Source organism: Anolis carolinensis, chromosome 1, assembly GCF_035594765.1.
Source record: "Anolis carolinensis isolate JA03-04 chromosome 1, rAnoCar3.1.pri, whole genome shotgun sequence".
Classification (NCBI taxonomy): Eukaryota; Metazoa; Chordata; class Lepidosauria; order Squamata; family Dactyloidae; genus Anolis; species Anolis carolinensis.
Window position 1 is genome coordinate 40,546,602 of NC_085841.1, and position 27,344 is coordinate 40,573,945.

General features: G+C 39.5%; 1 protein-coding gene across 1 annotated transcript in view; it reads left to right on the forward strand.

The window, feature by feature from the left end:
* Window positions 1-27,344, forward strand: part of capn13 (calpain 13) — a 126,002-nt gene that overhangs the window by 75,308 nt on the left and 23,350 nt on the right. Inside the window, exons 7-10 of the mRNA XM_062973057.1 lie at window positions 7,734-7,808; window positions 18,695-18,780; window positions 21,642-21,716; window positions 22,952-23,112. Coding sequence (XP_062829127.1) covers window positions 7,734-7,808; window positions 18,695-18,780; window positions 21,642-21,716; window positions 22,952-23,112 — 397 coding nt within the window. The remainder of the gene's footprint in view (window positions 1-7,733; window positions 7,809-18,694; window positions 18,781-21,641; window positions 21,717-22,951; window positions 23,113-27,344) is intronic.

The following is a 27,344-nucleotide window of genomic DNA, read 5'->3' on the forward strand; positions in this document are numbered from 1 at the left end:
CTTGAGCACAAAGGGGTCCTGGAGTAGAGGGAGTTGGTTCAACTGAAGTGGATTTGGTGTTTCCCGCTGTGAGCGTGGCAAAGTTTTCGGGCTGCAGCAATTGGGATTCGAAAGCCTCTCTGCGCCCTGCAGTATACTCTGGTTTCCGTGATAGAGCATCTGCTTGCTTGGTCTGAGCTGGGGTTACATAATGGATCTGGAAGTCAAAACGCTCAAAAAATAAAGCCCAGCGCTGCTGCCTCTGATTTAGCTTGCGGGCAGTTCTTAGATGTTCTAAATTACGATGGTCAGTATGAACCTCAATGGGAAATTTGGCCCCTTCTAACCAATGTCTCCAATTTTCAAAGGCTGCCTTTATGGCCAAAAGTTCTTTCTCCCAAATAGTGTAATTTCTCTCTGGGGCTGTTAGTTGACGGGAGTAAAAGGCACAAGGATGAAGATGTTCTCCCACTGGCTGCATGAGTACAGCCCCAATTGCCACATCGGAGGCGTCAGCCTGCACAACAAAAGGGGTTTTTGGATCAGGGTGCTGTAGAATTGGCTGGGACGTGAATAACTTCTTTAGTTGCTGGAACCCATTCTCTGCTTGCTCCGTCCAGCGGAAAGGCTGTTTTCCACGGATGCAGCTGGTGATTGGGTCAGACCAGCGGGCAAAGTCTGGAATGAACTTGCGGTAATAGTTCGCAAACCCCAAGAAACGTTGCACTTCTTTCTTGTTGGTTGGCGCCCGCCATTCCAATACTGCTGAAACCTTTGCCGGGTCCATGGAGAGCCCTAGTGGCGAGACACGGTATCCCAGGAAGTCTACCTCTTGTAGATCAAAAGCGCATTTTTCCAACTTGGCATATAGTCCATGATCCCGCAATCGTTGTAACACCATTCTGACGTGTTTCTCATGCTCCGATTGTGATCTAGAAAACACCAAAAAATTGTCCAAGTATATGATCAAGAACCGATCTAGATAATCCTGGAAAATATCATTGACAAAATGCTGGAACGTTGCGGGAGCTCCGGATAAACCGAAATTCATGACTAGGGACTCGAATAATCCGAATTTAGTCTGTAAGGCGGTTTTCCACTCGTCCCCCTCCCTGATGCGAACTAGATTGTAAGCCCCCCGGAGATCCAGCTTGGTGTAAACCTTGGCCCCTCGAAGCCGGTCTAATAGGTCCGAGATCAAAGGCAGGGGGTAGCGGTTCCGCTTCGTGATATTGTTCAATGCCCTATAGTCCACAACCAAGCGTAGGTCCCCTGACTTCTTTTTCACAAACATCACCGGGGAGGCAGCTGGGGATTGAGAGGGTCTGATGAATCCCTTGCGAAGATTTGACTCTATGAACTCCCTGAGAGCTTCTTGCTCTGGTTCCGTCAGGGAGTAGAGATGTCCTCGCGGGATCGGGGCCCCCTCCACCAAGTCAATGGCACAGTCATAAGGTCTATGTGGGGGTAGTTTCTCGGCTTCCTTTTCATTGAAAACATCCCAAAAGTCTGAATATTTCTTGGGTAAGGTGATGATGGGCTCAGCGTCTGTGGCATGGCAGACCTTGGCTACTAGACAATGGTTTTGGCAATATTTTGAAGCAAACTGTAGTTCTCTGTTGGTCCAGGAGATGTTTGGGTCGTGGAGCGTTAGCCATGGAATTCCCAAAATCACAGGGAAGTGGGGCACCTCGGTAACAAAGAAGGAAATCTCTTCCAGGTGTTCGCTTATCCACATCCTGGTGGGTTCAGTCCATTGACTTACTGGACCCGTCTTTAGGGGACGGCCATCGATAGCCTGCACCACCCGGGCGTTCTTGAAATCGTGGTATTGTAATCCTAGAGAGTCGGCATACTCTCTATCGATGAAATTGTTTGTTGCTCCTGAGTCTATCATGGCATGGATCATGACGGGTCCTTTTTTCGCTGACCACAACGTGACCACCAGGAGAAATAGGACCCCGGTTTGCGGCTCTTGAGTGGGGTTCTTGACCGGGTTGGCGAGCCTCTCTACGCCCGGTCGCTGGCTTCCCCCGCCGGCTTTGCGCCAGCCGCCTCAGCCGTCTCCGTCTCCATGGAGGACGCCGCCGCCAAGCGAGCGGCAGGCTTTCTCTTGGTTGGACATTCTCTGGCGAAGTGGCCCCCGTTCCCGCAGTACCAACAGAGGTTTAAACGTTGGCGGCGGGCCTTCTCGGCAACATCTAATCTGGGACGCACATTGCCCAACTGCATCGGCTCCTCCTCGCTTCCTCTGGGGTATGGGGCTGGTGGTGGGGGTCTCTATACTGGACGTGGCTGAATACTGGCGGGAGCGGGAGGTTTCACTCCTGCTCTTCCACTCTGGCCTCGGAGCCACTGTTTTTTGTTGGCAAGCAGGGCTTCGGCTCGTAAACATTGTTCGATAATTCTCTCAAGGGAGTTTGGAGGATCCACCTTGGAGATTTCTTCCTGCATCTCGATGTTGAGACCCTCACGAAACTGTCCTCTGAGGGCTATATCATTCCAACCGGTGTTTTGGGCCAGCACTCGGAACTCGGCTATGTACTGGGACAACGGCCTGTCCCCTTGGAAAAGGCGCCGGAGTTTATGGCCGGCCGCCTCCACATTGTCCTCGATCCCACATGTCGCCTTAAGGTGATTCAGGAAGTTTTGCGCGGAACTTAGGTGCATGGAACCCGCATCAAATAGCGCCATCGCCCAATTGACCGCTGGCCCTTCTAGGAGACTGTAAATCCACGCCACCTTGATTTCTTCTTGAGGAAACTCGGCTTGACGGGCTTCTATGTACGCCTGGCATTGGCGACGGAAAACATGAACCTTGGAGGCTTCTCCAGAAAACTTGGTTGGAAGCGCCTGGCCAGGGAGCCGGATACCTCGTTCCTTCAAGCCCCGTATTTCTCCCTCCTGCGTATGGAGTGTATCACGGATTCTGTCTAATTCATCCTTGGAAATGGTGTAGCTGAGTGGTTGGGCTTCCGCCCCGGTTCCTGTAGACATCCTGGTCTAAGGTTAATTGGTGCTTAGGTTGGCGGAGTCAAACTGTCAGGACCCAGGCTGCAGAGCACCAATAACCATGCGCAGAGACCAGAATCTATCTAATATCTTTATTAAAGAAATATATAAAGTCAATAAAAACAAGTGTAGAATAAAGTTCAGAAGTAGACCTTTCAGGAAAGGTCAAATATAGTCCAGGAAATCAATGTCCAATATGAGATATTAGAGTCCAAAGTTATAATCCAATAACCGAAACACACACTTTGCCAAGCAAAGTGTGGGGAAATGACTAGGTCCTTTAGTCCAATGGAGCTTGACGACAAGGCTGGAAAACAAACTAGATTCTTGGCAAACAAGACTTGATACGAGGCAACAAGATGCAATAAGCAAGAACAGGGTCCGTGGCGAGGTCCGGGGTACAAGGCAGGCTTGGAACTAGAACAAGGTCCGTGGCAAGGTCCTGGGAACAAGGAACTGGAGTAGCGTAGTCCACACACGATCTCACTCCAGAAGCTGACGAATTGACTCCGCAAGGATTTCCTTGCGGGTAAACACCTATATAGGATCTTGTTTTCCCGCCAAGGAACACTTTCCCTGGGGAACAAGAAGAGAAACCCATACTGTGTCCAGATGCATGACTCCTTAAGATTTCCCAAGGGAAACAGGCTTAATCAGCTAATTGTCTGGCAGCGATTCTGGCGCTTCGGCGATTCGCCTCCCTAGCGCCTCTATCTCGATTATAATTATCTTTGCGAGAGAACGGGGGAGAATTCTGCTCAAGGCTTGTTTGGCTGACTTCTTGTGGGCAAACATCTTGCAGGTGCAGGGGCTCCAATTCTGGCTGAAACAGTGGGAAACCCAAGTTTTCCTCTTCGTCTGCCACAATAGTACTAGGAAGGGGACTACATGGCCCATGAGTCATCACGGTGGTTAGGCTTCATCTAGGCCTCAGTTTTTTCTGTCAATTTACCAGCTCAGATACCAGAGTATGAAACAAACTCTGAGAGTCTCCAGGGCAGCAGAAAACAATCCTGATCCCTCTTCCTTATCACATCCTTTTATATATTTATACATGGTGATCATGTCCCCTCTCAGCCTTCTCTTTTGCAAGCTAAACATGACCAGCTCTATAAGATGCTCCTCATAGGGCATAGTCTCCAGACCTTTGATAATTTCAGTGGCTCTCCTCTGGATGCCTTCCAGCTTGTCAATATCTCTTTTAAACTGTGATCCCCAAAATTGGACACAGTATTTCAGGTAATGTCTAACCACAGCAGAATAGAGAGGCACCATGACTTTCCTCAATCTAGACACTATACTCCCTTTGATGCAGCCCCAAATCCCTTGGGCTTTTTAGCTGCTGCATCTCATTGTTGGCTCATGTTCAACTTGTTATCCACTAAGACTCCAAGATCATCTTCACATGTACTGCTGTCAAGCCAGGCATCATCCATTCTGTATCTTTGCATTTTATTTTTTCTGCCTAAGTGTAGTATCTTACAATTGTCCTTGGTGAAATTAATTTTGTTAGTTTTGGTCCAGCTCTCTAATCTGTTAAGGTCATTTTGAATTCTGATCCTGTCCTCTGGAGTTTTAGCTATCCCTCCCAATTTGGTGTCATCTGCAAACTTGATAAGTATGACCCCTAAACCTTGATCTAAGTCATTAAGCTGTTTAACAGTACTGGGCCCAGGAGCAAAACCCATGGCACTCCACTAGTCACTTCTTTTCAAGATGAAGTGGAACCATTGGTGAGCACCCTTTGGGTTCAGTCGCTTAACAAATTACAGATCCACTTCATAGTAGCATTGCCTAGCCCACATTTGACTAGTTTGCTTGCAAGAAGGTCATGGAGGACCTTGTCAAAGACCTTACTGAAATCAAAATATGCTACATCCACAGCATTCTCTACATCTACCAAGCTAGTAACTATCAAAAATGAGATAAGATTGGTCTGGCATAACTTGTTTTTGAAAAATCCATGTTGACTTTTAATAATCACAGCATTCCTTCCTAAGTAATTGTAGACTGCCTCCTTAATGATCTGCTCCAGGCTCTTTTCTGGTATTGATGTCAGGCTGACTGGATAGTAATTGTTTGGTCCTCTTTTTTCCCTTTTTGAAGATAGAGACAATATTTGTTTTCCTCCAGTCTGCTGGTGGTTCTGAAATGACTTCTGCTTGGATATAGTTCATCTGTCCTTGAATTTATTTAGAGTAGCAAGGTATTCTTGAACTACTTCTTTGCCTATTTTGGGTTGCATTTCCCCTATTACCTCGTCTGTTCCATTTTGCTCTGGTTGAACACCAATCTCTTTTTGGGAGACGACTGAGGCAAAGAAGTTGTTGAGCAGCTTTGCTTTTTCCCTATCCCATTAGCACTTCACCACCTTTTCCAGGCAGAGGCCATACTGTTTCCTTTTTCTTCCTTTACTTCCTGACATAACTAAATAACCGCTTTTTATTGTTTCAATCACTCTGGCAAGCCTGAGCTCATTTTGCACCTTAGCTTTATGAACATTTTCCCTATATATGTTGGCTATTTGTTTGAATTCCTCTTTGGTGATTTCCCCCTTTTTCTATTTCTTGTACATGTCCCTTTTACATCATAGCTCAATTGAAAGTTCTCTGGACATCCATTCTGGTTTCTTTATTTTTCTCTTATTTTTTTCTCCTTGTTGGCACTGTTTGCATTTGTGCCTTCAGTATCTCACTTTTAAGAAACTCCCACCCATCATTAACACTCTTCTCTTTGAGCACTTCAATCCATGGGATTACACTCAGTATTTCCCTAAATTTCCTGAAATCAGCTCTTCTAAAATCTAGAATGCATATTGGACTTCTTTTAGTTTCCCCTTTCCTCTGTTTCAGAGGGAGTACATGGTCACTCCCACCTAAGGATCCCATCACTTCCACTCCATTTACCAGGTCCTCAGTGTTGGTTAAAATGAGATTTAGAATGGTTAATGCCCTTGTTGCTTCTTCTACCTCTTGGACAATAACATTGCCTGCAAAGCAATTAGAGAGGAACAAAGAAAATATGGCACTGGATCGGGGGGGAAAACTGGATCCAAATATTGCCCAAATATGCACTGAAGTATAAATATCTAACTGTGCATCTTATTGCTGTTTCTTAAGTGAAACATTCATGGTGGAAAGGAGGGAGATGAAAATGTCTACCATAAGTTAAAATGACTTGAAAAAATGACTCCAAACTAATATGGACCCAACAGAATTTTGAATACAATAGAATTTCTAGTCTACTTGGGATTTCTTCACATAGCTGTAGCATTGTATTTCTACTCTAATGTTCATGTCTGCATTCTATGAAATCTTAGAATTCACAGTTTTAGGACCTTATCAGATGACCATTTATAAAGTGGGGGACAACAAGGGAAATCATGTGGTCCATAGTATCCCTTCCCATAATGTTTCTTGGTCTGTTCCCACTTCCTCTTTGCCTCCTCTGGTTTTGTTGTTGTCCATGGCCAATACAGAGCTCCACAGAGTCCCGCTAGAAGTAGCCCTGCATCAGGTGATAGATTCTGGGGGACTCTGTCCTAGCATCAGAGAGAAACAGAGAGAAGATGCTCCTATCCCTGCATACAATGAGGTCCTTAGTCAGAGAGCTCTAGCACTTTTCCAAACTATGCACTCCAGGTTTCCATAGGATGCAGTGATGGCAATCAAAGTGGAATCATAATGCTAGTGTGGAGTGCCACTCTGTCTTTGCACAACAATATCCTGCAACAAAATCATTCAGTTCCCTGCACTGGATTTCTATACTATATTTCAGAAGGCATGGTTTCTTGCTTGTAGCTGTGGGTAATATCCATTGCAGATATCTCTTCTCAGAATGTAACAACTAGGTTCAATGTTCCTGTCTTCTTATGTAGATAGCATTTTCCCTTAGTGATGCATCTAGCAACTATGCACACAATATTTGGAAATTAAAACCAGTCTTTGTGTCAAGGTAGGATCTAAATTGACTTTCCACCCCTCCTGACCCAATCTCAGGAGCATTCCATGGCAAGTAAAGTGGAGTGATTGTGCTATAACTGTTAGGTGTGAAAGAGCCCTGGACATCTTTAATAACGTGTTTGGAGCCAGGTTTGTCCCCTCATGACATTGTGTTTGCACCTTGGGCTAAGTCCTTTTTGGGTCTCAATGAAGTATATTCACCAAGCTCCTAGTGCTTTTGCCAACAGACCTTCATAAAGATCTTGCATTTCTTTGTTTGTTGGTTTAAAGCATTTCTGTATTATCTCCCAACACACAAGGGATTTTAAAGTGCTGAACAAATTTTTTAAAAAATTAAACAGTACAGATATATTTTATGAATGTAACTTTTATTATGATAATTACTTCATACAGCACTAAGCACCCATGGCAATTTGGGCTGCATTTAGTTTGGATGCATGCAGTTCATACATTACGTTGGCCCTTGTGGAAAGTTGGCAGCCAGCTGACTTAAAAAAATGTGAATGTTTTAGACAACAACATCCAGAATCCTGCAGTGAATGTTTTAGACAACAACATCCAGAATCACCTGGCACTAGCCAAAGGGCTAGTGCCACGTGAGATATTCTGACAGTTGTAATCTCCCTCTGCTCCAACAGCGCAACACGGTGACTGATTTTGGGCCTTAAAATGATGCCTTTTTCTCCTCTCCTCATATAAAACTACACTGTCGTTCATTTGATCAAATGTATATATAGATGTGAGTGCTTTTACATTGTCTTGAATTTTTCCCCCATTCAGAAGTTTCCAGGAAATATACAATTGGAGAATGGGATTGTGCAGCTTCATGCTTACACTGTCATATGGGCAACAGAGGTAAAAAAAAAATCCTATCAGTTCCTGTTCATTTTTATTGCTTTCTTCTAATGAGTGACTGGCTTTCTGAAAATTTTCTCTACTTTCATAGATTTATTGCTTTTAGGTTAACTTTTTGTTGATTTAATCTAGAGCTGCCTGGAGATCAGATACTTTTATTTCTGCCTTCCTGATTTCCTGAAATGTCAGAAACCAGAGGGCTTCGTGCACAACTAAAAAGATTATTACATTACGTTTCATACCAAGCCACATGTTATTAGTCATTTCTAAACAAAAATTAAAAATGTTGCAACTCTGAACCTGTAATTAATTAATTAATTAATTCTCACCATTGATTCAATTCAGCCATTCTCACTGCCAACATTTGGTCAAACTGGCCAAAATTAAGAGATTTAGTGTGGTATTCAGAGAAAGCATACTAAAAGGCTACCAAGATGTTAGGGCTGGCACTCGAGTTTACACTAAACTTTAAAGGAGCTATACAAAGTGCTGAATTAATTGAATAGTTCAATGTGTTATTTCTGAGGCTTGATTAACTGTATGTTTTTGTTAAGGTTGTTTTATTCGCATATTTTAATCTGTCTATTTCACTGTTAATTTTAATCGTTTATTTGTTTGCTTATTTTGATACCACACTAGGCACTGAATGTTTGCCATTTTGTTTCTGGAAGTTGCATTGAGTCCCCTTGGGGAGAGAGGGTGGGTTACAAATAAAGATGATGATGATGATTATTATTATTATTGTTATTATTATTGGAATGAAGACTGGAGCACAGTCACTGCCCTTCTTGTGTAAAAACCACCAGTGGCTTCCACAGCATCCATTCCACAGCAATATTTTCCAAAAGGGGCATAAAAGATATACTTATTCAGGGCTGTAAGCCAAGGCAGGGGGGTTAGAGGTTCAACCCCCTTGCCCCAAATTTTTCAGGTTTTTTTTTTTAAAAAAACTGGTTTATTCATGAATTTTAATTGGTTAACCAAATCCCCATGAGTGTCCACTGAAGTTTATCGATGGAGCCTGATTTTTAAATTATTTTGCATTATGGAACTACTCTTCATGATTCGCTAAAAAAAAGTTTCAACCCCCCCCCCTCCCTGAAATTTTTTCCTGACTATGGCCCTGTACCTATTACAAGTTGAGTGTGTCTTATACTTTTTATTTTTAATTGATATTTATTCAGAAATACAGAGGGAAAGAAAAAGTAAAGAATGCCAGGAAAATAATTTTTCATAATGTATAATATTAAACTGCAACAACTAACAACTATATCTAGGACAATCGCCCTAACAAACAAACCCATACTAATAAACTGTTGGAATCACAGATGCCTTAAAGGGCCAGACTTAAAAGTGGCTTCAAAACAGAGTTTATTAAAACAAAAGAAAAGGGACGCAGAGAAACTTAAATGCAGTTCCACTGGTCAAAACTCAAAAAACCAAACTAGACTTGGTCCAAAAGGTAAACAGAAATATAATCCAAATTAACTGGCTGCAAAGAGCAACAAGTCAAACAAAGCACTCTAAGGCAAAACAAAAAGGCACAGTACACAAATGGTTAACAAAAGGAGTCGCAGGAGGACAAGCGTAGTCAGCCGAAGTCCAAGGTCGAAACAGGAGAAATCCAAAACAGTGTCTCTCCAGAGTCTGCAGAAGCAGCGTCTTTAGCCAAACCGGTCCAGGTCCAAACTGCAGATCCAAATCCAGCGTCGAACACGAAACAGGCAGCAGCAAGTCTACAAGAATCTTTACCAATACACAGCACCCAGCACACGAACACACATCAACACCTTGCCTTCTGCAAAGACCTCTCACCCCTCAACCCACTTTTATCTACAAACCATCATCAGAAGATGAACTGACCACTGCCCCATCACTATCCCCCGCAGCTGCTCCCAGCTCTTCACGTGAGTTCCCTTGCCTTTCCCTCCAATTCCTCCATCTCCTGTCAAGACTTAGATCCCCCCAAGATTCAGTTGGATCCCAATTGCCAGTCTTCACCCCCAGAGAACCCCATAAAGGTATCACTAGTTGTTGGCGCCTCACAAATAGCTTGCACTTCTCTTATCTTATCCATGGTGTCTCCTCCTTCTTCTTCACTCATTGACCCATCATCCCCAGAGAATCCTTCAAATGACTCCTCATCTGTAGGTGCTGTAAGTATGTCCCGGATCCTCTTTCTCTGCTGCTCTTCATCAGATTCCTGCTCCCGAGGAACCCTTTTTCCCCTTCTGACACCCATACTACTGTTTGTAACGTTACTCACAGGCTCTACTACAACATAAACACATTCTAAACATATAACCTACTAAAATTAATCTAAAAGCTTCACACTCACTGCCTGTTGATTTTTAATTATTTTCTACTCTCATTAGATATTGCTATATATCAACACTTTTACATTTAATAACGCTCTTCTAAATAAGAAAACTGCAACAACAAAAAGAAATAAATAAGTCCCAGTCTTTATTAAAATTAATCGAGGATATCTCCTTGATCAGCACCATCTCGGTTAATTCACAAATCTTCATCAGCCATTCTTTTTGCCTTGGGATAGCTGATTTTTTTCTGTCTCTGCCCATAGATAATTCTCCTTGCAGTGACAATATATAATAGTAATCTTCAATGTTTCCTTTCTAGTGAACTCTCCAGTATCTCCAACAAGTTAAAAATTGGCTTTGCCATCATCTTAACCTTAGGAATTTCTTGTAACATTATAGGTATTTGAATCCAGTATTTTTGGGCATTTTTGCAAGACCACCTCATATGATAAAATATTCCATCATTTTTCTCACCTTTCTAACATTTACTAGAATTGCCTTTATACATCATAGAAAGCCTATCTGGTGTCAAATTCCACCTATATTTCACCTTATAGAAATTTTCTTTCAAAGTGAATTTGAAAATCTTTGTCCAATTGGATTTGTGTGACTAGATTTTGAGCCCATTTAGCCATACAATCTTTTACTGTTCCTCCTCCATTTCATATTTTTAAGAGCAGTTTATAGATTTTTGCAATCAAGTGGCTATTCCCAGAATATAATAAACTTTCAAACTTCAAGTTAGTTTTTACCCACCTTAAACTGCTCAGTCTATGAGCAAACCACTGAAACTCTGTCTTTAACTCCTCTCTCGTCTTTGGCCTGCATGGATCTTTGTTTAACACTAACAGATCTTTGTAAGCCAACCATTTTCCTTCCAAAGGAATTTCTCTTCTAAATAAATCTCCATGCAGATAACAAAATAACAATAAAGTTCAGCACCTTGGATAGTGGCTTTGATGTTACTACTAAAATGTATACTGTAGTGCAGTGGTTCTCAGTCTGCGGGTCCCCAGGTGTTTTGGGCTACAACTCTCAGAAATCCCAGCCAGTTTATAGGTTTTTAGGATTTCTGGGAGTTGTAGGCCAAAACATCTGGGGACCGGCAGGTTGAGAACCACTCCTAGCTAGCTTCTACTGCTGCTAACTGGATTCTGCAAGGACCTTCTTATTCTGGCTGGCCTTTACTTCATGGTTCTTGTGGCAAAAAGGGCTTTTCTTTTATGTTTTCTATTGTGTTTTAAATGTGCTTTAAACTGTTCAAAAGTGATAGTTTTTTGACATAATTGTTTCTTTAATGAGTTTTAACCTTTGTACTAATAGAGTTTGTTTTAAATATACTTTGTTTTAAATTGGATGTAAACTACCTTGGGTCCTGTGCAAGGGGAAATGTAGGGTGTTGATTAATTAATCAAGGTTTTCCTGAAGTAATCAAAGTTCAGCCTATTTCTTCCTAGCAAAACCACCAATTTTTAAAATTTCATTAACCATGGTCTTAAAGGATTCTGATCTTGAAAGGAGTTGTGAAGGCAAGTGTAAAGTACCATGAAGTATGCTACACAGGCACCTACAAAAAAAAAAAAGCGGTGGATTGAATTACACATCCTAAGCACAAGGTCAAGAGTTCAGAGTGGGATGAAGAAGTTGTTTTCTTACCTGCAAAGCCTCTGCTTCCCAAGCATAAACCCTTCCTCTGCCCAGGCACTAATATCATCTTCTGCAGAAGGAGATCAATTTGGCAGAAAGAAATAATCCAGCAATCAGAAAAGAAAGCAAAGGATTTACTGCAGAAGTGGTTCTGTTTTCAGAGTGAAAGTAGAGCTCATCCCTCCAGGGCCATCATTTATGATGCTCATATCCTCAAAGGAAAAAGAAAAGGCCAGGCTTGACAATGACCCCAACTAATCCTCTGACATTCCTTCCCTTGACTATTGTAAAGAACACTCACTAATATGGGATGTATATAGTTTTTCTGGGAACTGAAATGCTTTGCAAAGAAGTAAAGGGTTGTGTGTTATATCTTGGCATTCAACAGGAAGATCATTACTTGAACAAGAGATTTTGATGTAGGGTTAAGTATCTGAACTGTTACTTTGCAGTCCTTTCTTTCTGAAGGCAAGTTCCAGGCCTGGGGGTTCTTCCTTGGTCCCTGTTCCGATACTAGATGTCGCTAGTGAGCTTAAACTGGTGGCAGAAAGCCATTGTGATCATAAGAAGTTCCAAATTTGATTTGATCTATTTAGTCTGATATTCTAGTCACATAATGGCTGATCACTTGCCTATGGGAAGCCTACCACTAGGACATCATTCCCATAAAGGAAGTGAGTAACTAAATGTCAGTTTGTTGCCTGTCACCAGTTCTAGTCCATTAAGAATTATATGACTCTGCCAGCTGGGAGAGAATGTTTTTTTTTTCCTAATTGTGCTATGTAGCCATCCTGACTAGTGACACTGATGGATCCCTCCTCAATTAGTTTATCTAATTTTTGTTGAATTATGAGATTAGGAGATAAGTTCATCGCTGATTGCTTTCTCTATATTGCACATACCTTTAACTACCCAGATCTTGCTGTCCAGGACAGGTCAAGTGATAAGTCCTGTTAGATCACTGAGGCACCAGCAGCTAACCAAGGGTGCCCTGCCCTCTCTATTTCATTGCAATACTAATTATATCACACTCCTTCCTTTGCATGTCTTCCTTTATGGATGATCTTTAGTTGATGAGAACAAAAGTTTTCAACCTTATTGAGGAAAAAGTAAGAATCAGTGTATGTGAATGCTCTATCCTGTAAATACATATGCTATTGTTTGGAAGCTGGAAAAATTAAACCCATGCTGTGCAGAATGTAAGATTAAATAGTCTGTGACATTCATGCAATTTTATAACTGAATGTTTCCTCTTTTAAATGTAAAGATCCCTATTACTGTTGTTCACTGGTAAAGTAGTGAACTTTGATGAAAATGATAATCAAGACGGTAGGCATGCTGTGAGTGATAGTAGCATTTCTAGCCCATCAACAAGGGAAGCGGATCCATAAGCCCTCTGGCCCAGCATAACAGAAACATCATCTGCTAATTAATTATCTTGACAGAGATACACATCTTGATATATTTATAGTTGATCCTTACCTACTGAATTCCAAATGGAAAATAATTTAAGGTAGTTTCAAGTTTTATTTGATTCTTAGACTATAGATCTTTCAAATATAAGGCAAATGAATAAATACATGAAAATCAAATTATTCAAAACAATATAAAATACACAATTAAAATCCTATATAAATCATTAAAATGCTATATATATCAATTGTGAGATATGCCCTTAAAATACTACATAATATACTGCATGGCCTAGCACCTGCACAGTTAAAATCCAGGTAAAACCAAATAAATGCTACATTATTTAAACATAAGCAGGGAACACGCTGGATATAAACAGCGACTATTAGTTAAAAGCATCCCCAGTAGAATCAACTGCAATATCAGAAATCTTGTCCAGATTTTCTGTGCTGCCAGGGCAAAAAGAGACACCTTGTGAGTAACCACAGGGTTAATGTCAGCCAAAAGGTAGAAAATCTTTTCTGACACCATATTGGTTTGAAGAAGATAAAGAATAGCCCCCAGGATTTTAGTTCTTGGCTCAGAATACATAGGGCAAGAAAACAAATAATGAGGCAAATGCTTAATTTCCAGGGCTGCAAACACATAAACAAAGAGCCGGAAGGGTGCCCGTGATTTAAGACAGGAGTCCTCAAACTTTTTAAGCATGGTCCATCAGACTGTTGTGGGGGCTGGATTATAGTTTGAAAAAACTTGAACTAATTCCTTTGCACACAGCACATATCTTATTTTTAGTGCAAAAAATGAAAGAACAATACAATATTTAAAATGAAGAGCAGTTTTAACCAACATAAATGTACCAGTATTTCAGTGAGAAGCGTGGGCCTGCTTTTGGCCGATGAAATAAGTTAATTAGGATTGTTTTTATTGTGTGCTTTCAAGTCGTTTCAGACTTAGGGTGACCCTAAGTCTAAAGTAATAAATGACCATAGAGAGCTGCAGCCAGCCCGCGAGCCTTAGTTTGGGGATTCCCAATGCTTTTGTAAACCTGACTAACTATGTGGGTTTCAGTTTTAAGTGTTTCAACACACAATGAGAACAATGAGGTCTTGAGAGACAGGTGGGATATTGTCAGGACCATGGAGCGAGATGAGGAGGAGGGTTTTCTCCCATCAGCAGAATATGAGCCTCAGGAAGAGTCATTTGGTATATCTGTGGAATGGTCATGTTTTGTTTTGGGAGTGAAATGCCTCCTCATGATTTTTCTCATCCTTTCCCCTTTTTTTGGAACCCTTGCAAACCTGTTCCTTAGGATTTCTCTGCCACTCTAAAGTGGGACGACTTCAGGGTAGTGTGATTATCATCTATCTTCATTCTGTTTCATATTATCTTCTACTCTAATGACAGAAGTTCTTCCATTGACCAGGGTCATCAAGAGAAGGTTTTTTAGGGAAAGTGTAAGAATTTCCTTTGGTCTTTGCAAAGAGAGGGGAACACAGTCACTCCCCTTTACAACCAAAACCTTCCTCTGCCTACCAATGGCCCAACTTCACTGTTTGACTTGCACCCAGAATCTGCTGTCCTTCAATACTATGTGCCCTCCTGGCAGGCAACCTGGGCTAGCCAGGAGATAATCAGCAGCTGCTCTTAAAGCCAGAAGAGGTTATAAAGAATTGGTACAGTGCTCCCTAAGTGTTGTAAAACACAGCTTAGTTTAAACAAACAACAGGAGCAAGTCAACCAAAGCCAAGAGTATAATATCAGAGCAGCCAAATTAAGGAGTCCTTGGAAGTCTAGCCAGAATAACAAGATAGGGTCTGAAGTCAGAAGCACAAAGTACAAACAACAGACAGAGAGGTCTGAGCCAATGCCGAGGTCCAAAATCCAAGAAGGCAGAGTCAGAAGTCAAGCTGGTAAAACAACAGAGCCAGATCAGGACAAATGGGTATTGGACTTTAGTCAGATAACAAACAACATTGTTTGCTGCAAGCGTGTCACAACACTGAGGGCTTTATATCAAAATCTCCGCTGCTGTCTGAATAATCGGCATTTTTCAGATAACCCAAGAGACCTGAGAAGCCTCACCATCTCTGTCCAATGTTCTAGAGGTGTGGGGATGTTTAACCATTGTGTAGCTTGCTCAAATTTGCTTACTTCAGTTTTCTCTAGAGCAGTGGTTCTGAATCTCTGGGTCCCCGGATGTTTTGGCCTTCAACTTCCAGAAATCCTAACAGCTGGTAAACTGATAAACTTGTACTTATTAGGTATAACAAGTGGAAAATTAAACAAGAACCAAGATAAAATATTTTTTCTCATGAGTACAGTGGCAAGACTAATTCTGGCTAAAGTTTGGAAACAAAAGATAATATCAACCACCGATGAATAGATCTTAAAACTGCTAGACTTAATAGAAATGGATTGCTTGACACAAAAACTAAGAGAGGGAAATAAGAAAACAGACTGGTCGGGTTTCAAAGATTTTATTCAAAACAGAGGAACAATATTCACAATAGATCTATCCGACGTATGAAAAACAAAAATTGATGAAGGCAAACTGGAAAACATAACAGAAGACAAACTTTATTCGAAAAATACTATCTTTAAGAGGTCAATGGGAAGTCATTCCACAATTTTTTTTGCCCCTCCCTTTTTTTTGCCTTTTTTTCTACTTTGGTTTTCTCTCTTCTTTTCTCCCTTCTTTCCCCCTCCCCATCACTATATTGTTTTCTTCACTTTTGCTGTAAATATCACTTATAACACAATAAAAACTATTATTAAAAAAAACACCTGGGGACCCACAGGTTGAGAACCACTACTCTAGAGGGGCTTGTGCAGATTGCTTCAGCTGAAGGCTTGTATTGTCTTCTTCGGTGGCTGAGCTAAGCACAGCCCATACTGCTGGGAACTGCTGGCTGCCCTTTCATCTGTTGGTCCTTCTAACAACTATTCATCCTTGCTGTCTGAGCTTGTCATGTCCCTAGGCAGTTAGGCACTTCCCAAGAGGTTTAGGCACTGCCTCCTGCTCCTCCAGGCAGTGGAATAATTGTTTCTGGGTCTGTGATTCCAGCAATTATCACCTTTGGAGGTCTTCTTTCGATGCTGCTTTTCTCCCACTTTTCTCCCATTGTAGCCTTTTGCTGACTCACAGCTTCTCTGCCCTCACTTGAGCCCCATTTCTGCTGTGCCTCGCAGCAAAGGTCAATTGGATAACAATTTATAGTATTTGGTGATACTCCATATTGCATATTATTATTTTCTTTATATACACAATTTATATCGAATATCAAGAACAATGGACAAATAATGATACCACAGAAAAAGATCAAAAGCATAGTTTCAAGCCCCCTTTTGAACCACTGGGCCCCAGTAATTTGTTCTCTCTTCCCCCAGTTGCCCCTGCCATTGGCAGGAGAAAGTTCCTCATATAATCCTACCTGATTCATTTTGTGTCCAGAACCACAGACACATTTTTGCATGATGTTGGCTGAATGTGTACAGAACCATGTATTGTGACTATAGAAATGTGTGTCACTTGGTTGTAGTGAATTTTCTTCATTTAGTCTCATAATAGAATGCAATCATATTGAGACTTTCAAACTAGAGTGGAATAGGGGAGAAAACAACCAGGCTTTCTACTGGAATTGATACTAAAAAATAAGAAGAATAACAAAATGGTATTACTTTGACTCCAAAATATTACAAGCCTAACCCTTCTCACCCCCAATATATCACTGGCATTCTATTATGTTATTTTGAAAATTGGAATATGTAAACATTCAATATTGTAACTATGAGTTTTTGTAATGATCTTGAGATAGGATCCATGAAAAATCAGTATTATTCTGGGTGGAAAATGCTCACTGAGTCTGAACAGATAGATTTAGTTGGCTGTTAGTTATAGAGGCAGAGAGACATGTTAATATCAAACTGTAAATAGAATCCAGGAGGACTCAGTAATTACATTCCAAGGTGACAAACCTCTAAGATTTAAGGCATATCTGTTTGGGAACATCCCATGCTTTCAGTTTATTTGCAACTGGAAGTGCAGAAAGCAGTAGCTCTTAAAAGAAGCTATCACAATATAGTTTGTACCCATTAACGTTGCCTCCTTCCGCCCACATAAACAGTGGGGCCTATGTGAACATTTTATTTTCATGCAGATGCAGAATGGCATGAAGAGAACTGAGTATCAGTCAGCATATGCTTTTGTAAACCTGTAACTATTTGGGTTTCAGTTTTATGTGTGTCAAAACACAAATGAGAACAATGAAGGCTTGAGAGACAGGTGGGATATTGTCAGAACCATGGGGCCAGATGAGAAGGAGGAAGAGGAGGATTTACCCCAAGGAGCAGAATTTGAGCCTCAGGAAGAGGAACAGCCTGATGCTACTAAGGCTGAGCAGGAACAGGCCCTTCCATGAATGGAAACACCTGAGCCGGAGGAGGAGGATGAACAGGCATTGGCTCACCCCACCTGGTTCCAGTTTAGGATCAAAGCCATCCAGCTTCAACGGTCTAATCGATCGACTGAAAGAAGACAATAGCAGCTGCAATGGGTTAACCGGAGCTGCATAAAAGGATGGTGTTTGGAACAGTTGGCTGTTGGAGGCAATTGTTGCTTGATGCTACAGCCATGAATCATTGAACCTTTGGACTATTCTTGCAGATATTGGACTTGTGCTTTGAACCCTGGACTAGGCCTTGGATATCAGACCTGGACTGGCAGTAAATGTCTGTGTATTTTGACTCCTTGGAATGAACATTGGAATTGGCTTGCTTTATTGAACAGCTTAAGGTGTTAAATCCTGGACTGCCTCTGACTACTCGTAGGACGAAGGCTGCAGACTGCTGACAGATATACATTCAGTTAGGCAATCTATCAGTCTTACCAATGGTATAATAGTAAATGAAAATATCAAATAACCACCACTACTTTAGATTATTGAAACAGTTTCAGGCTATATTGTTTACATTTTCATGCTTACTTTTCCTAATACACATATTTTGTATGTATAGCTAGCTACTATTTTCCATGCTTTTCAACTACAAATCGTAAGGACTATTAAATATATATTCACTAATTTACATATCTGGTACACAGTTATATAGGTATTTTAATATACATTTGACTGGAGAACTGCATAATAAAATCCAAGAAAGTGTGAATAACACTGTGTTACATTTGCTTCAAACACTGATTTGGGAAATGCAAATTAGGTTCTCCTTACAATGCAAACAACACATTTTTTCTCCCATCCTAAGTCCATAGTGAGGTTGCTACATATTATTGAAGGCAATGAGACTAAAGTCACTGTGTGAAGAATTGCATCAATTGTTTACTAGCTTCAGGCCGCTAATGTCAGGAGCTAAACAGTGATAGCATAATACAATGATGGTATAAGCGCACACTTTGCGTATTAAAGCAAATACATCTACCTGTCTCATTTACACTCAACAACATAAACATGCAAAATCAATTGTGTTTTGTTCTTTCTTTCTGAATAGGTACCCTATATGGATGGGAAGGAACGTTTAGTCAGACTTTGGAATCCGTATGGTAATACAGAATGGAAAGGCGCTTGGAGTGATCGGTATAAGATTTTAAGAATTTATTGGGAGTATTGGGATGAAAACCTTCTAATGACAACTGGAATATAGGGAGTTCTAATTAAGGGCAAACCAGCCAATTGTTTCTACATTTGGTTCTATGTAGTCCCCATAGATACGATCTAATCTAGTCTAGATAGGAATAGCTAATTTCTTTTCACTATTTATTTAATTAATATATTTGTATGTTTTTCTTTATTTCCTTATGTGTGTCTTTTGTTTAATCTGTTTTGTGTATTTTAATATGTATTTTATAGAGATGCATTTTGGTGAGTAACTTTTATAGAATAGGTACCCTACATGGATGGGAAGGAACATTTAGTCAGACTTTGGAATCCGTATGTTTTAATATGTATATTTGTGGTGTTTTTGTCGTGCTTATGTGCTTAAATTGTTCTGTAATACTCAAGACATGAGAAGTGGGTAAGAAATAAAACTATTATTATTTGATACACAACAAGACTAGTACATAGCAAACAAAATCATGATGCTGGCTGTTGTATTGGATCACATGTCAGACACTTCTCAAGTGTTTAGGACTGTGTGATGTATCAGCGAATAATGCATGCAGATCCAAATAGGATGGCCTTTTGCCTCTGACAGATGGTAATTTTGTTTAAGTGCAGGCCAAGGTGTTTAGGACCTGCACCCAGTGTGCCGATCAACACTGGGGCCACCTTTACCGGCTTGTGCTGGAGTAGTAGTAGTAGTAGTAGTAGTAGTAATAATATCATTATTATTATGAAAGTTCAGGATTAGCTTCAATTTAGACTCATTTATTTGTCCTTTTGCTGTTCTATGATACCAGCTTGCCCATTTTTCTTAATTAGTCTAACTTTGGTATTTAATGCCATATCTTTCTTTTTGAAACTTAGTCTTTAGGCTCTTTTAAAGTGACATAAAAATTAATGAAGGAGCAGAAGTCTTCCCAGAACTTCTGCCCACATTGGGGGTGTGGGGAGGCAAGGACAGATTGATTGGCAGACTGCTACTACTACTGCCTACCCAATATCTCATCCAGCATTGCCAGAAAGTCAATTTAAATGATTTAAGGTCTGGTCCTGGTTGCAAGCATTTTATCTACTTTTTCTTACTCTGTGGAATATTCTTTTTCATGTTTGAAAATTTCACTAGAATCAGCCTTGGGGCACAAAATTAGGATCTTGTGTCTTCCATTGATTTCTCAGGGAGTGATTTAAGCCTGCACATATTGAACTTAGTAAAACCTAAAATAACATAATGGACTTGTGCTTTGTGATTTTATACTAGCATGTAGAAACTAAGAGCTAAGAATTTTAAACTAAATTTTTATAGACTAGAAAGATTTTTTTTCAGCTTTAGTCTCATATGTAGGTTATTCATAGTAAAACAACAACAACAACAACAACACCTAATCTGCTTGACAGCCGATAACCAAGTTAAGAGACTCCTCTGATAAATTATCATTGATTCGCGGCTAAGTAAGATCAGCATAAACTAGTAAAATTATGGGTTAGAAAATGTCAATGATCTGGTTAAAAGCTGATCTCAGGATAAGCAGAAATATGATAAAAGATAAAAGCTGATCTCGGAATAAGCAGGAACAAGCAATCTCATGGTTGTTTCCATGGACTTCAGCAATGGTCCATAATGCTGGAAACAGACATAGTCATTCCTTGCAATGGGATATCTTGCTAAATAAGGTGTTTAGACAAGGTAAAACTTAGACAATGCCAATTTAGATAAAACATCGTAAAATTCTTGTTTGAGATTTCTGAATGCATGCTAAAGGGAGTGTTAACTGAACTCACCTACCTGACAATACTGATAATTACAGACTAGGGTGGCATTACGCCCAAGGTTGCATCATAATACTAAACATGAAAGAACTTCAACTATATACAGGTTAGCTAGTAAGCAACAAAGAAGCATTAGAGATGGGGTCAGGGGGATGGCACCTATTTCAATTTGTTTCAAGTTTGAAAATTTTATGGATAGCACTGTGTTATGTTAATACTGTATAGCTTAATGGTTATATGCAAATGTATCTGAAGTTCAGCAAACAATAATAGAATATTCCTTTTTTCGATGTGGAAGTTTAATTTGATGCAGGTTAATTTGGTGGAGCAGACTTAAGTTGGTACAGATCAATACAGTTGTTGATTCATGCTTAGTTAATGCTATGCAGACAACACAATTACCACTTAATTATAAAACTACAACTTGAGAATAACAGTGCTAGAGTAGATAGCTAATGCAAAGTTTGTGGGATGAAACTCTGTATGTCTCGTATCAGCAGTTAAGGATAGAAATAATAATTTCTGTACCAAAAATGCCTTCAAAGAACATTGGAAATAGTGAAAATGTTGCTATTGGCTTTCATTGAATCTGGGCTGTACATCTCAGCACATGTTCAGCAGATAAAAAATGGAATCTTGTTTTGATTTTTTAATTCATGCCAAGCTTAGTTCAAATCCATCACTGACAAATCTATGGCTGAATTACTTTTGATTACATACTTCACATTATACATTACAAGAACCACATAAGGATGGCAGGGAAGTTCATTAATTTCTCATTTAATGTCTGCTTAATTTAATTTATAGGCTTAATTTAACCCTTCCCTAATCAATCTATGAACCAGAACATAGCAAACCTTCTTAATACTTGTCCAGGTGTTCTGAAACAGTCTCTGATCAAGAAATATATACCACCACCATCAGCCTGCAAAAAAAAACCCACCTATTTGTAAATATATATTTTTTAATGCATTGTGATAGAAAATAGTGTTTGCAAGCATGCATATATACTGTGTTTCGATTTTTCATGACATTCTGTGGTTTTCATGGCTTTGCATTCTTTATAGTTCTGTGGAGTGGCAGCACGTTCCAATACCGTACAGGAAAAAACTCTATGAGGATAAGGATGATGGCGAGTTTTGGTATGATTACCATTAGAAAACCTATTTTCCTAGGCTTGTCATTACAATATAGTCAAGATCCTCAAGCTTAGAAATAGGGGTGGGTAAGAATGCTGGTTGGTTCATTTTTAACTCATTTTTTGTCAACCTTTTCCATCAAAGTGGACATTTTGCCCACATTTAACATCAAATATTGTGACATATAGTGTAATGTATAGAATTCTAACAAAATGCATTAAAAAGACAAGTAGAAATTTGTCACAACCTCTGAGGATGCCTGCCATAGATGTGGACAAAACGTCAGGAAAGAATGCTTCTGGAACATGGCCATACAGCCTAGAAAACACACAACAACTCTGTGATTCTGGCTATGAAAGCCTTCGACAACACAATCTTTTAGCAAGCTATTCATGATGTGTTGTGATAAGATAAAAAGGAGAAAGATGTTTTGTAAGTTGTAACACAATAGAATTCAGTGTCTTACAGCATTCCTTTTTTAGGGGGTCTGTGTGACTATTTTACTTACTTTTTGAAGAAATTGAGAAATAATTACTTTCAATTCTATGATTCTATACTACATCACTAGTTTGGAGTTGATCTCTAAATACTGGACTGTTGCTTGTGAAGCCTTTTCTGAGTAAAGGGTGCTCTTTGGGTCACAGCAAACAATTTCTGCTTCTATTTTTAATTAATTTTGTTAGAATTCTATACATTCAATTTTCTTTTAAAAAAAACCCTTTGTAACCCACATGTCTGCAGGCTAGGACTGAAAATGTGATCAAAACTTGCAGAGATTATAAAATAAAGACTGTACAATCTCCTCGTTGAGTAATTTATCTGGGGTTCCTTTAAACAACCATAATACGTTTAGAAGTACAGTAGAGTCTCACTTATCCAAGCCTTGCTTATCCAAGCTTCTGGATTATCCAAGCCATTTTTGTCGTCAATGTTTTCAATATATCATGATATTTTGGTGCTAAATTCGTAAATACAGTAATTACAACATAATATTACTGCATATTAAACTACTTTTTCTGTCAAATTTGTTGTATAACATGATGTCTTGGTGCTTAATTTGTAAAATCATAACCTAATTTGATGTTTAATAGGCTTTTCCTTAATCCCTCCTTATTATCCAAGATATTCGCTTATCTAAGCTTCTGCCGGCCCGTTTAGCTTGGATAAGTGAGACTCTACTGTAATTGCTTTATAACAACTGGAATTTAACTGGAATAAAACATCTTATCTTTTATCAGGATATCTTATAAAGATTTCAGAGACAACTTTTCATTCCTGATTATTTGCAACGATGTGCCAACATGCCTGGACTCTGGAGAACAGAGGAACACTACTTGGTCTGTGGATAAGCATGTCAACAAATTTTCAGGAGCCTCTCTAGGAAACAGTTATTATGAAGGTAAAATAACCCTAAACTTCTCTTGGTCATTTCTTTAGATTTAAATCAATTTCCAAATAATAAACAATTCTCAGAATCTAAATGGGAAAAATAAGTGTTAAATGCATGCATTTTTTATCTATCCTTGTTCTATAGACATCATTCAATGCATAGTAGAAGACTATATATTCATATATTCATTGAAAGAAAAAGACAGATCTTGGTTTTACAACTCAATAGACCTCTATTGTGCAAGCTAGTTTGGTGTAGTGCTTTGTGTATTTAGACAAAGGTTCTTGGAGTGGTATTCATTCATAGTATGGAGGGATGTAACAAAAGCAGTCAAAGGATATAATGCAAAGTCTGACTGAATAATATCAGTGAAACATCAGGGGGAAACCATCAGTATAACCATAACCCAGTTTGTGCCCCAAGGCAACAGAAGAAGAAATCTAAAGATTCTGTGTTGGAGTCTAGGATAAAAATTGATCATGTACCAAATCAGGTATTCTTTTTAAGCATAGATGTCTGGGATACAAAAGCAGGATGCACAGCAGACTCAAGGGTTGTAGGAAATTTTAGCCTAGGATCAAGAAATAAAGTAGAAGAGTGTCTGAGACCCAATCTACACTGATCATTTAATACAGTTTAAACTGTATTATATGGTCAGTAGGGCTGTGCAAATGATAAAAAAATGCTTCAAAAGACATTATGAAATTAGGGGTGCTGTCTTTTCAATTCTAAAGTATTTCTAAAGTATCGTTAGTAAAACTGTCATTGCTATAACAAAAGTAACATAATTTTGTCACTTTTTCGTGATAGTAATTGTGCAAGTGGGGAAACTTCAGGGGCTCCTTTCTCCCTCATTTTTACAGCTATTGGGGTGAAACTTGCTACAGTGGCAGAACAAATTTACCACTGTTAACCCATCAAGTTTCCAAATGTTTCACTTATCCATTAGTAAAACTGTCATTACTATAACAAGAGTAACAGAATTTTGTCACTTTTTCGTTATAGTAATTGTGCAAGTGGGGAAACTTCAGGGGCTCCTTTCTCCCTCATTGTTACAGCTATTGGAGTGAAACTTGCTACAATGGCAGAACAGATTTACCACTGTTAACCCATCAAGTTTCCAAATGTTTCACTTATCCATGGATTTTGGGGAATTTTCAAGGTTTGTATAAACAACATTTTTAAAAAGAAAACTACAAGAGCTATCTCCTTGAATTTTCTCTACAATGACACAAGATAACGGGGGGGATCATTCCCCCCAACTTTCAGAAGTATTCATATATCTACTAATTTTAGTTTTTAAAAAAAGTTTTGACAACAATGTTTTGTTTTTAAAAAGCCACAACAGATAACTCATAGAATGTATTTCGTATAGAACTTCCATTTAGGGATTTCTTCCCAGCCCAGCAACTAACTTACTAGAAGAATCAGTCAGTCCTCCTCTTTGAGGATTCAACAATTTATTGGAACTCTGGCTGGCTGCTGCTACGGAGGAATAAATCGCTCCCCTATCCTAATTGAGGCTTTCTGATGCTGAGCAGAATTCTGGGAAATGTAGTTTAGGGCAGGGCCTTTTGAATTGGGCCTTTTGAATTCCCAAACCATATTTCCCAAAATTCTGTGCTTTCTCAATCTGTTTCCCAGCGAACTCTGCTTTTTCCCTGCTGCTTCCCTCTCCTAATGGCGAGAAATAATTAATTTAAAGAGGAGAGGCAGGCTTTATGGCTTTGCTTTGCTTCCTTGTGCTGAAAATGAAACTGACTTTGGGAGGCTTCCAAGATTTTCAAAATTCAAATGAAAAGGTATTGGGTTAGTTTTGATTCTTAAATTTTTGGCACAGACCATGCCTGCTCATCGGATATCGCATCATAAGTATGAATTTAACTAATTTGATATGACTTATGATGACTAATGAAAACTTTGCACACCCCAAATGGTCAGTGTAGACTCATATGGTCAGTTTTACTTCATTGAACAACATTGAACTGCATTATATGAGTCTACACTGACCATACAGTGCAGTTTGAACTGCATTAAATAGTCACTGTAGAAGGTGCCAGATTCAATTTCATAAGGCCAATAGTTTGTTCATCACAAAAACATTATTCAAGCAAGCAAAAAAACAAGTATATATATGGACAACACCTGATAGCTAATATAAAAATGAGAAAGATGAAAAAGCTCAACTCTCAAGGAAGAATAAGAGAACCTCTTCCACAAGATCTGTGCTTTTAAAAGGAAATTTAAATCAAGAATGAGATCATTACATGACTAAGTAGAAACAAAAAGATGACAGACTCCTACATTGAAGAAGAATTTGATGAGAAACCTACACATTGAGAAAGGAAAGTGAAAGCTGCAATCAGAGCACTTTGAAGATATAAATCGCCAGGAACAGACAGCATACCAATCAGAGCCGGTCCAAGATAATTTTCAAGTGTAGGCGAACAGAAATTTTGGCACCCCCCCCCCCAAAAAAAAAACCAATCACTGAACTACTAGGTTGGCAGAAGCTGGAGCTAACAGCGGGAGCTCCCCCTGCTCCCCAGATTCAAACAGCCAACGAATTATTGGGTTGCTGACCTGAAGGTGGCAGCGGCGGTGGCCGTTACCTTCCTGCCAGAGCAGTACCTATTGATCTACTCACATTTGCATGTTTTCAAACTGCTAGGCTGGAAGAAGCTGAGGCTAACAGCGGGTGCTCATTCCGCTCCCCAGATCTGAACCTGCAACCTTTCGGTTCAGTAGCTCAGTGGTTTAACCCACTGCGCCACTGGGAGCTCCCTATACACACACACACACACACCCATATTCCTACTCCAGGACCTTCACCTACATTGGCCTATATCCCAAGATCTGATTCCAGATTATCTGTTTAGCACAGATTATCTGGCAGTGAAGATTAATATAATCCATTTCAAAACCTAGAATGAGATCCTGGGACCATGCTCACCACTTGCACTAGATTATGATGGCAAGGATCATTTTTCCCTAAGGCCCCTTCCACACAGCTGAATAAAATCCCTCATTTTTTGCTTTGAACTGGGATATAAGGCAATGTGGACTCAGATAACCCAGTCCAAAGCAGACACTGTGGGATTTTCTGTCTTGATATTTAGGGTTTTATGGCTGCGTGGAAGCAACCTAGGTTATCTGAGTCCACACTGCCATATATTCCAATTCAAAGCAGATATTGTGGGATTTTCTGCCTTGATATTCTGGGTTATATGGCTGTGTGGGTTGTCTGCGTCTAGTAACCCAGATATTCTGGGTTATATGGCTGTGTGGAAGGCCCTCAAGACCCTTTCTACACTGCCATATAATCCAGATTATCTAATCAGATCACCCACATATTTATTTATTTATTTATTTATTTATTTAATGCATTTATATCCCACCCTTCTCACCCCAAAGGGGACTCAGAGTGGCTTACAAATTAAATTTAAATACAATATTATATTATTAGCATAGCACGAGACTGGTAATAAATTACCATATTGTACTATATCTATATATTGTAATATTATTAATAATATTACATGTAATATATGATATATAATTTATATTAATATATTATATTATTAGTATTATATTTTATTACAAAATAATATTAATATTATATGCATATACAATATATTATAATATTATATATTATTGTAAATTATATTGTATATATGTATATATGTATATATGCATGTGTGTATACAAACACATATATTAGGAGAAAGAACTCTTGTCTGCTTGAGTTTGCCACCTTGATTAGCATATGGCCAGCAGTTTCAAGGCCTGGCTGGTAGCTGCCTGGAGGAATCCTTTGTTAACACCTCCCAACAAAGGATTCCTTTAGGCAGGAATCAATGAAGTTAACCCACATGTTGAAACTAGATTATATGACAGTGTAGATGGGGCCTTAATTGAACTCTATTGTGCACCATTTTTTGGGGGGGGGAGAATATAGCAATAGTATTATTCTGTTTCTAGATATTTCTTTAAAATCTAAATAAGGTAGTGTAGAGGGATACATGGAAAACTACTGGGTTGCCATTTGCTGTGGCTTTTATTGTGCTTTTTGCTGCATGGAAGCAGGAGGGGGTTGGACTAAATGGCCTTTCTGGGTCTCTTCCTACTCTCCCTAATACCTCCTTAGAGCATTCCTTCTCTTGGTTTCTCTTGAAATCCACAAGCATGTGGACAATTTCAACAGAAAGAAGGGAACCATGATAAAAATGAACAAAATCTGG